Genomic DNA, 11,726 nt, shown 5'->3' with positions numbered 1-11,726 from the left:
AGAAGGTAACATGAGCCTCAAACCCTCCTCCTTTTATAACCAACAATGTTCAGATCCAGCATAATTATTATTTTTTATAAAATAAACTCGTAGTAATTGACAAATTTACATGAGGTTTATTTTCAGCATTTACATTTTTTTCAAGCCCAACTTCCTTCTGTCAGTTGTAGAAAGGTGGTTTAATGGTTGTTCATTACCAAATCTGGAATTTGATAAAACATAACTGGGGGGGATGTCAGTGGCTGTTGATATGGCAACCTTCTCAGCCAACAGTTGTTTAATATAGATGTTATAGATCAACATAATTATTCATTTTAAGTCCCCACTTGTTCTGCTTTTGTTCTTTACCAACTCATGAAGGCAACACCTGGTTGTTCAGCTGTTGGATTCATCATCATCATCAGTGTTCCTGCTTTGTGGTGCTGTGCAGGTGGTGTACAGATGAAATTTAGCTCTTTTTTAGCAGAAACAAGTGACTGCTGTTGCTGAAAACAGAACAATATCAATGGCTGGAGTGAATCAAAACAGTAGAGCTTTGAGAGCTTTGGGTTAAGCCCTTAAACAATGAGCTTAAAATTTTCAAAATGTAGATCCACAGTAGGCTAGTGAATAAAAACTATTCAAATAATTTAAACAAGACAGCATCACTGCCCTGTTTTATTGTATTGTATGCTTACAAAGCAACCACTTTAGAAGTGATTATAGGGTTTATATTTCCAATCTCTTTTCCGTAAAAGCTACTTTTACAAAATGAATTTGGGTACCAGCGGCGTCTTCGCGCATGCGCGACTCATACAATTAGCAGTCTGGAGTCTGGATTCTGGGCGGCGCTGAACATCTCCTGCTCTTACTTCAGCTGGGAGGGGCTACTGCGCGAGGAATGAGCCGCCCTGTGCGTACTTTGTGACGTAAGAGGGGCCTACGGCAGCACTCGCTGCTCGTTGAGAAGAGTGATAATAATAATGTCCCATAACACCAGGAATTATTCGCTAGATTTGTCACTAGTCGCTTTTTTGAAAAAGACTCGCTAGAGGGTCGCTAGTCTGTATACTCACTAAATATAGCGACAAATTCTCTAAGACACTGGCTCATCAAGCTTGACAGCAGCACTAATTGTCACATAATCAGTGTGTGTAAAAAAGGGGGCGGGACCCCGTGAATTTGATTGGATGTACATGTAAGTTGGTTTCCCGAGTGACCAATCAAATTTGACTGATCGTTTTCAAGTTATATGTAGGATTCATTAACCTTTGGTGAGCTACTTGTTGGAGAGACCTGGTTACAGACTCATGTATTGTATTCTTATAGTTATTTGCTTTTAAAATCTTTTGTTTTTTAGTCAAGCAGTATCTAGTATTTTTTTAAGCAGTGGTGTTGTCGTATTCATGTCCAAGAGCCCACACAACCAGGCAAGTCTTATTATAAAGTAGACAGGGTTTTTCATGTTGCCGTGTTGTGTTTGACAGTTGAGTGTCTCACTAAATGAAATCCACAACACACAAAAGGATGCAGCCCAACACTACCAGCACATGTACACAGCTTTTTTCCTGTCAAATAAAATAATAAACAATCCAGTATAATAATATTATCACACAATGTGAATTTAGTGGTATTTCATGTGGGATACATTTATTTTGGTTGCATAACATAACTATAGCTGTTTCAATATCATAAACTTTACTTATTAGTGCAGTCTGACATTCAGTTTCTCAGCTGATCCGAACCGAAATGACGTAACGTTTCCGTTGTGGTGTCCACAAAGGTTACTGATGCAAACTCTCTAAATCATTATAATATAGGCTAAATGAATGAACCAGAGTAATGGCATCAATGCACCTGTATAACAGCCGTTATACTTTTATGGGAGGCTAATATACATCTCAAAGAAACAAACAATTGCATCTAAGAAGAGATATTTAAATGGGCTGTTGTTTGTAAACATAGACCTTGAAGCAGGCGACATATATAGCTGTCAAAATTAAGATATGTTTGTACGACGTCTTCAGTCACAGCCAGACTCCAGACCCGACATCTGGACGCCCTACTTGTGAACACAGGTGACTTTAATCATGTAACCTTCTCCAAGACCCTCCCCACCTTCACACAGTATGTGGATTGTCACACCAGGGGGAAGAAGACACTGGACCTGATGTACTCAAATGTTAGAGGCCTACAGCTCTTCTGCCCCTTTCTTACTTATTGTTCATTGTTTATTGTCTTGGTTCGGTAGAAGTTCTTTTCCTTTCTTTCTACTTTCACGTTGAGAGCAGCTGTAACAAGGTAAGGCAATTTCTACATAGATCAATAAAGCTTTTGAATTTTGAATCTGAATATTGAATAAGATGTAGTGTATGGTTTACTACACATTGCATTGTTTTTTCCTCATCAGATATGTCTGCCAAATCCTTTCTACTTATCCACACTTAATTCATTCATTTCCCTCAAAGAGAAATGTGACTTGCATCAGATGTAACTCTGACTTCTATATCTGACAAATAATGAAAGCGTTCAGGAAGCATTCACGTGTCACAAGCCAGACACCATTTTCTGACAGCATGGTGCAGCCTGTATCCTGGATTGATTTGTCTGGCTGTCCTTCTGCCCATTTGGTAAATGTCAGAGGTTGTTTTTTGATGTCCACCTCAAAATTCCCTTCGCTTTTTTTATTGTTAACATTGATCCAGGCATTTTTGTAAACGTCTCCAAACACTTGAGTCAGAATGTTGTTCTCCTCCTCATTCTGGGGTAAAGCCAGCTCTAAGCCTTGTTGGGAACAGAACTCCACAGCCCTGGAGAAAGTGTCTCTCTCCTTGTTGGACAGGAAGAATTTCTGACCAACTTTCCGGACAAAGTCATAGTTTATAGCTGGGGAAAAAAAAGAGATGTTGTTGAGAAAAATCTTTCTAGTTAGTTCTGAAGAAAGTATTTAAAAATGACATTCACACAGGGTGAGGGGCAAGGGGCAGTGAGTTGGGGTGTTTCGTGACGGCCAGATGCAATGACGGGATAGATTTGTTTATTTAGACATTTCATTTTTGGTCCAATTCATTTCAAGCCTCTTAAAATGTACTATTTGTCTGCATTTCACTCAAAGTTCAGAAAATACTTAAATAGGATTCTTACCCAGCTCGTATTTAGACATCCTGATTGCTATGGCTTCAATGTCTGGTCTAAAGGAATCTGGATTAAACAAATTACATACAGTTAAAAAGTGGTAGCAAGTTGTCAGCTTGAAGCAAGATTATACTATGGGCAAAATTATATAGAGTGGCAAGATAATGTGGGACCTGAAAAGGGATCAGGGTAGATTTAAAAAAAATAAAAACTACAGGCCAAAACTTTGGGTTGTAGTTTTGGTGCACAGTATATTATAATAAAAAGCTGCAACTTAAGTAAAAAAAAAAAAAAGTAAAGTATTATATGTATAAGCATACAACCTGGTTCACACGTTTCCACACAATGTCCAGGGGCTCCACGTGGTCCAGGGCGTCCAGGGGGTCCAGCTGGACCTGGTCGTTACGGATTCGTATCACAAAATCTTCAGACAATGACTTAGATATTCTACTAATTGTATTAGCATCAAATCATACTTATTATATTATTGATGCATTAATATGTTAACATCCCTGTTGAAGCTGTAAAGCTGGAGCTAATTTAAAGTATTTTATATTTTGAAAGATGGTTAATCCCTAATCACAATAAATTCATATTAGGATTGATTATAAATTATTGCACAAATTATATTTTGTATTATGACTCTGCATCTAAACAGTAACTCAAGTTATCAATAAATGTAGTGGACTAAATGGTGCAATATTTTCCTCCAATTTGTAATTAAATGAAACCATAATACTAAATAAATGCTAGTTCAAAAACTGTAGTTCCACCACTGCAAAAAATGTGATGTGTAGATAAAACCGAAGCTCAGTCAGCTGAATCAAATTGAATCAGTCTGGTCCTGAATTGTACTGTATCGTATCATTACAAATATATTGTTTTTGTATCGAATCCTGGTTCATTCAGTATTTAGAGATAAGTATCAAATCTTTTGAGAGGAAGAGACTTTGATGAAAAAACAAGGCGACATCATTCCAATAGCCATCACTCCTTTTATTCATCTTTTTTCTGCTATAGAATCAAATGCACTTGAATATGGAAATATATAATAAAAAGTATCATCCAACAGTCTCCTTGAGTTTTTGTCGGCCAAAATGATCAGAGCCTTCTGAAGTAGACTTATTACTGGATAAAATGATGCTGCAAGACTGGTTGTGAGGAACAATGAAAGTTGCCTTGTTTTAAAACAAAGCCCTTGTAATGTCCAACTGGCTACGTTTCAAAGTATAACGGGGCAAGACACTGAATCTCAAGTTGCTTGTGTTGGGTCAGTTGAGCACCTTGGATGGCCGCTGAATGACAGAGAACAGTGTTGTTCATTCTCATTCAAAAGTGCAGTGTTGTTATACTTGACTTATATATTATTACCTCTCATCTATGTTTTCTGTGTTTTTGTTTTAGTAGTAGTCCAAATCACATTTATTTTAATTATCTTTTAATAGTTTGGCTATCCAGCAAGTAAAACATCTTAGGTACTTGCTCAAAGGTCAAGTACAAAGCTACATGTCAGATTATGTCAGATTATGTTTTAGGGATCACATGCACAACACTAACAGACAACATCAATTTTCTCTCAAAGCTAAAACATGAAGGATTGTTTGAAGCTTTTATTTTGTCTCTGTGTAAAATTCATTATGCTAACGCTGTCTTGTCTGCTCTGAACGAAAAACCGTTTTGCTTCTCATTTCTTGCTGGGGCTGTGCTGCAGCTGCATAAGATGTAGAAGGAAAAGTAAGAATCACAGAGTGAAAATAATCTTTATATTATTTCATAATTCATTGAATATGAAATAAATTGCTGATATTGCAATTATTCCACAGTGCTATTATTGCAAATGGCTGTTTGAAGTAGAAACCAGTCATATGACAGTGCCCTGTTTGTCTAGATTGAGAAAACCTTTGAGATGAAAGCTTAAAAGACATAAACTCATTTTCGGAAAACAGCCATTTTTAAAATAAAATTGATGGACTGACTTACAGTAAACTACAGTGAATTATTTTGTTGTGAAACCAAGCAGGATAAAATAACTGCAGCTATGACAAAGTTTTCAAACTGCTGTTTATTGCTTTTCCTTTGACTAAATTCTTTTGTCTGTAATTTTATTCTTATTTAGGCTTATGTAGATTTTTTTTCTTGTATAGATCATGGCTGTTTTTACCTATATTTCATAAATTCTTTTATATAATGTTCATTATCTAATTTGAAGGTGCCCTCGCTGACACAGACAGTTTTATAGTTTTATAAGCAGGTTTGTGTAGGACCTAGACTGTGTATGAAATCTGCAGGATGTTAGAATCTTGTCAGAGCCTGATGAGATATAGTATACTGGGAGCAAATTTGTGGTGTTAATACCCACCTGAATATTCAGTTAACCCAGGTTCTCCTTTTTGTCCTGGACGCCCAGGGAGTCCAGGATATCCACGCTCTCCCTTGTCACCTTTTGGACCAGAAGGACCAGGAAGTTGGCTGTAGCCATAAGGAGCCATCAGGCAGAATATGTAGAATAAGAGGAATCGCATGATCTTCCCTGTTTAAACCTTGAGTGTGTATGAAACATAATTGGTTATTTGTAGAAACTGAGAACGGCCATTGATGCTGTTATCTTTTTTATGCCGTTGTCTCATTATTTTTTGTGTGAGTGCTGTTATCTCCATACGTATGTCTCAGCCTCTGTAGGTCAAATTTAGCTCCTTATTTCCCAATGTTTGTGTAATAATTTATGATTTTGCTAAAGTTCATCAGTGAATACAGGCTATTGATATTCTGCAGGACTGTAAATGTTTTAGTGGTTAAGATGCCTTCAGATAAAAAACACTCCCCTGATCACCTACATCACTGTGGTGCAGAAAAAGCAGCAGGCTTCAGGTCTAACTTTAAGGGCATTTTTCATCTATGTTAGTCTAAATTCCTGGAGGACGTCCATGCAATACACAGCTCATGTCTATTGGATACTTTAGTTTGCTTTGGCCGTGTAAAACGGCCCATGGTCAGAACTAGTGTCATCCTGTTAGAGGATGTGCAGCTGTTCCAGAGTTCTCAAGAATGCTACACTGCAACTTTTCATTTTCATAATGGAGGAAGCAGATTCCTCAAAGGTGCCATAACTGTGAGAGCTGAGAAAATAACTGCATCAACGAGGAACTGGTGATTTTTATCATTAGCCTACACAAAAATAATGCTTTATCAGCCTTCTACTCTCTCATGTTGTAAAGTCACACTGTCAAATGACATGAAAAGTATTTTCAGAATAAAACATGAATTGCTGAAAAACTGCAAAGAAAGATGGTCTGGAGACACAGGATTATTAAGAATTAGTAAACAGTTTCTTTGGAATAACGGACACTAAACTGAGTTAAGTGTGTGGTTGTTTTGTAGGAGCCTTGTAGCATTTCCATGCGATTTAATCGAGGTAAAGGGTGGATGGAGACACAGTCGTATGAAATGTCAAATAGCCTACAGTCACTGTTTATCCAGAGCAAAATCAGAAGTTATTGCGCAGACTTTTAAGTATAAGGCTTTAGATGTGAAATACGAAAGTCGAGACAATCAGTATCTTGTTATCTCAGGAAATTAAAGACGTTGTTCCGACATAACAAGATAATTTTCCTATTATCACAAGATAACTGCACAAAAAAAGGTTACAGCAACCTTGGCCATTCTTGGCTTCAGTAGTTATTTATGAGCTTTGTCAGATACATTTTATCATCACTAATCATTATTCAGTGTGTACAATCAAATCAAAACTTCAAGCCAATGATATTCACTTCTTACTATGTCTCCATAGTAAAAAGAACTAGTAGAAATCCTACTAATACACCTGCTCTCTAGAAGTTGCAGGTATTACAAATAGCTGTGGCTTTAGTACTTACAGCTGAATTTGATAATCCTGTTTCTAGTGTTTTTATATGTTGCACATGGTATTAATGGTACAAAATCTAGTAGCAGATAGTGGTAAACAGGAAGGAACTTACTGTGTAAAGTTGGAGTGATCTTCTGGTCGTGCTGCTTCCTCACTACTTCCAAAAGAAATGACTTGAGTTCAGTGTTAAATAGAATTGTCCAAAGTAAACAACAGATGTAAAGTCTCTTTTTTGGCATAGAAAAAAAAACAAATCTGAATCCAACGTTCCCTCTTTCTTAAGCAACAATGGTCTGATCATGCAGAATGGATCCTGCTCAGAGTAAGCAACAGATGTAATGTCTCATTTGTTACGTTAATTTAAAACAGAAGGTAACCTGAGCCTCAAACCCTCCTCCTTTTTTAACCAACAATGTTCAGCTCCAGCGTAAATTATTTTTTAAAAAATAAACCCGTAGTGATTGAAAAATATACATTTTCAGCATTAAAGTTTTTTCAAGCCCAACTTCTGTCTGTTTGTCAGTTGTAGAAAGGTGGTTTAATGGTTTGTTCATGGGGACCTGGAAAAATACAGAACATATGTATTTCTTCTGCCAAGATGGATTTGGAAAGATCTCAAAGTTTTAAGAGTTCAGTTTCAAGATTATTTTACCAAATCTGGAATTTGATAAAACATAACTTGGGCATTTTCAGTGACTGTTGATATGGCAACCTTCTCAGCTAACAGTTGTTTCATCCACTTATTATATATCAACATAATTATTCGTTTTCAGTTGTTTTTACCAAGTTCACACTTGTTCTGTTTCTGTTCTTTACCTACTCATGAAGGCAACACCTGGTTCTTCAGCTGTTGGATTCATCATCATCATCATCATCATCAGTGTTCCTGCTTTGTGGTGCTGTGCAGGTGGTGTACAGATGGAATTTAGCTCTTTTTCAGCAGAAACAAGTGACTGCTGTTGCTGAAAACAGAACAATATCAATGGTTGGAGTGAACCAAAACAGTAGAGCTTTGGGTTGAGCACTTAAACAATGAGCTTTAACTCACTATAAACCTCTGTAAAGGCAAGTGAATCATCAGTCAGGTGACAGTTTACTGTACATCCAGCAATTTGAGTGGCTGTGAGAAACAGTAATAGTCAAGCAAATTATAATCACACATCAGTTCTGAGACAGACCTAAACATTCCCATGCATTTTTTGCTAAGGAGCCAAACAAATAAACAACAAATAAAAGTATTGCATCCCTCTATATTTTATTGTGGCATTTTGTTTGTATATGCTTATTGTTATTTCATTCATAATTTACTTAAAATCTTTTTCATAGGAATATCTGTGCATCAGTAATAATGGCAACATACTGAAAGTTTAATTTTTAGTAAACTTGAGTATAGCATAACTAATTCTTTTTGAGATGTTTACAATTCAAAGCAAATATGTCAGATAAGGATATGACTAATGATGCTACTGGTTAATTCACAGATATTAACACAAAGTGAGAATTCATAAGGAGGACTCTTACTGTCCCTTTATCCACTTATGTTCAGGACAGTAATATAATCATTATTTCAATATCAAACATCTGACATTTGAACAACAGTCAGTCAAGAACTTTCTATAACTGACAAATGATATAAGCAATCAGAGAGCATTCTTCTGTCACTCGCCAGGCTCCATTTTCTGACAGCATGGTGCAGCCGATATCCTGAATGGATTTGTCCGGTTGTCCTTCTGCCCAGTTGGTAAAAGTCAGAGGTTGATTTTTCATATCAGCCTTAAAATTGCTCACTGCTTTTTTTTTGTTGACATTGATCCAGGCCATTTTGACAGCTTCATCAAACATTTGAGTCAGTGCTCTGTTCTCATCGTTGTTCTGTGGCAAAGCCAGCTCTAAGCCTCGTTGGGAACAGAACTCATAAGCCCTTGAGAACGTGCCTCTTTCCTTGTTGGACACAAAGTATTTTTCACCAATTCTCTTGACAAAGTCATAACTTATAGCTGAAAAAAAGAAAAGCGCATGCAGCAAATCAGGAATACAACTGCAAATTATTATATTTTTCATTATCATAATAGTACTTTGAAAATTAAATATCAGAAAAACTTTTGTTTTCCCAAAAACGATGAAATTACAAACTGTGAGTTACTGAAATGTTCAGTCTGAAATGTACTTATTTGTAATATGTATGTTGTTGGAAATCCTATGCCAAACTGTGTAATACTGCTACCTTAATGTCACATAATGTGTATTTTCTCACTTTACAGTCTCATGCAGGAAGATGCTTACCATGATTTAATTTAGCAATGGTCCCCTTTAAGGTTTCAAGGTCCTGGCTAATAGAAGCAAAGGACTCTGGATGAAATGGAGAAAGTTCAATAAGCACAGTTGCAATAAATGTAAACATTTACAATTATCAGCTTCCTCTTTTCCTTCCCTCATAATCACATGCACCGACAATGTAGGGAAACAGAAATGGTTGTTTTCATAAATTGCTTGATTAACCTTTTTCTCAATTAAATTAAACAATATCTGGGCCATTATAAGGCATAAAAATGCAATATAGTGCTGAACAAACACCTGTAGCTCAACAAAAATGAAAAACATTAAAAAGATGTCTTTTGTTTTAAGATTCTAACAGTTTTATGAAGTTTCACCGTATTTTTCTTTGTATCTACTTTGTTGCACATCTGAGTCTTTATATAGGTTTGTGTATTGGGGGATTTTCCTGGTAAGACATACCTCCAATCCACTGTGAATATGATTGTTTGGAACATGCTTTTCTTGTCTGTCTCTAGTGTGACCATGTCTGTCCATAGATGAACTGTGTAATCTTGCTCCACTTGATTTTTCTGTAGGACAACTACAGCGTCTCTTGAGGAAAATGTCTCTTTAAGTGATGTCTGAAGCACTAGGTGGTTTTAATGTAGTTATTAAAGATGCCAAAAAAATCTACATTTGATCTATTCAGATGTTACAATGTGTCGTTGGGCCTCTTTACATGTATTGAGGTGTCTCGTAACATCCCCAGTCCCCCTATTTGTTTACCAATGTAATTAGACCCCCTGACACCCATGTTTTGTGAGGAAACTGGTCCTTATGTCACATTGTCTTGCAATAAAAAGAGACTGCACTTGGAAACACGTGGACAAGCAAGCAACTTGTCCTCTACAAGCTTCAACAGTAAGGACTAAGTGATTGGTTTTGCAAACATCTGCCCAAATTATTTCCCATCTCTGTTGAAGTAAAGCACACAGCTGCTCCTACAGGCCTTTTGTTGGGATCCAACATGACGGTATGAAATGTAACTGGTTTTGCTAACAACTGATGGGTGGGCTTCCTGAAATACTCATCCCTTTGTGATAATAGGGAAACTGGGAGACTGTAAGCTAAGTCGAGCCAACCCCTGTAGTGTACATTCTTCATTTAGTTTTTTTTTAAATAGAGTACATTTATTTAACCTAAAAAACACTAAGATTTAACTTTTCTTTAACTTCTTTAGTTTTTTTTTGCCAGAAATCTTTTAAAAAGGAATACAATACAAATATTTAGAAGTTATTGATTTTTGCTATTAAACTTTAAATTGTATCCTCTCTCTCTCTCTCTCGATAGATATAGATAGATATAGATATAGATATGTGTGTGTGTGTATGTGTGTGTGTATATTTATATATATATATGTATATGTGTATGTGTATATGTATGTGTGTATGTATGTGTATGTGTGTGTATATATATATATATATATATATATATGTGTGTGTGTGTGTATATATGTGTGTGTGTGTATATATATATATATATATATATATATATATATATATATATATATATATATATATATATATATATATATATATATATATATATATATATATATACACACACACACATATACATATACACATATATACACACATATATATATACATATACATATATAATGCAACCGCAAGGGGGCACAAGCCAGTGTCTTCTTGTGCCAGTCCCAAGTCTGGATAAATGCAGAGGGTTGTGGCAGGAAGGGCATCCGACGTAAAACACATGCCAAATCAAACATGCGAATCGTGACAAAGACTTCCATACCGGATCGGTCGGGGCCCGGGTTAACAACGACCGCCACCGGTGCTGTTGACCTACAGGGTACTGGTGGAAATTGGACTACTGTTGGTCGAAGACGAAGAAGAAGAGGAGGAAGGTGTGTTCGTAGGCAGAGAGAGAAGAGGAAAGCTAAGAATGTAGGACTGACAGTAGGGACTTTGAATGTTGGTACTATGACAGGGAAGGCTAGGGAGTTGATCGACATGATGCAGAGAAGGAAGGTGGGCATACTGTGTGTCCAAGAGACCAGGTGGAAAGGTAGCAAGGCTAGAAGCTTAGGAGCAGAGTTCAAGTTGTTTTACCATGGGTCAGATAGGAAGAGAAATGGAGTAGGAGTTATATTGAAAGAGGATTTTGTGAGGAATGTTCTAGAAGTGAAAAGAGTATCAGACAGGTTGACGAGTCTGAAGCTGGAAGTTGAAGGGGTGATGTTCAATGTTGTGAGTGGTTATGCCCCACAGGTAGGATGTGAGTTAGAAGAGAAGGAGAAATTCTGGAGTGAGCTAGATGAAGTGATGCAGAGCATCCCCAGAGGTGAGAGAGTGGTCATTGGTGCAGATTTCAATAGACATGTAGGTGAAGGGAACAGAGGTGATGAGACTGTTATGGGCAGGTTTGGTGTTCAGGACAGGAACGCAGAAGGTCAGATGGTGGT

The 11,726-nt window shown here is 36.7% G+C and overlaps 2 protein-coding genes across 2 annotated transcripts in view; both read right to left on the bottom strand.

Moving 5' to 3' along the window:
- Positions 1-1,583: 1,583 nt before the first annotated feature.
- Positions 1,584-7,349, bottom strand: LOC137125934 (mannose-binding protein C-like). The gene is made up of 5 exons (XM_067502193.1): positions 7,089-7,349; positions 5,474-5,654; positions 3,438-3,509; positions 3,124-3,180; positions 1,584-2,865 (listed from the first exon to the last, which is right to left on the bottom strand). Exons 2-5 carry the CDS (start codon positions 5,634-5,636, stop codon positions 2,483-2,485), a joined length of 675 nt encoding a protein of 224 aa, XP_067358294.1. The 5' UTR covers positions 5,637-5,654; positions 7,089-7,349; the 3' UTR covers positions 1,584-2,482.
- Positions 7,350-8,197: 848 nt separating this feature from the next.
- Positions 8,198-11,726, bottom strand: part of LOC137125937 (mannose-binding protein C-like) — a 10,360-nt gene continuing 6,831 nt past the window's right edge. The window contains exons 4-5 of the mRNA XM_067502197.1: positions 9,260-9,325; positions 8,198-8,973 (exon numbers count right to left, since the gene is read on the bottom strand). Of these exons, the coding sequence (XP_067358298.1) occupies positions 8,591-8,973; positions 9,260-9,325 (449 nt within the window). The 3' untranslated portion in view covers positions 8,198-8,590. The remainder of the gene's footprint in view (positions 8,974-9,259; positions 9,326-11,726) is intronic.

This window comes from Channa argus, chromosome 4 (genome assembly GCF_033026475.1).
Source record: "Channa argus isolate prfri chromosome 4, Channa argus male v1.0, whole genome shotgun sequence".
Taxonomy (NCBI): Eukaryota; Metazoa; Chordata; class Actinopteri; order Anabantiformes; family Channidae; genus Channa; species Channa argus.
Note: the sequence above shows the minus strand (reverse complement) of the source record. Positions and strands in the feature narration are given on the sequence as shown.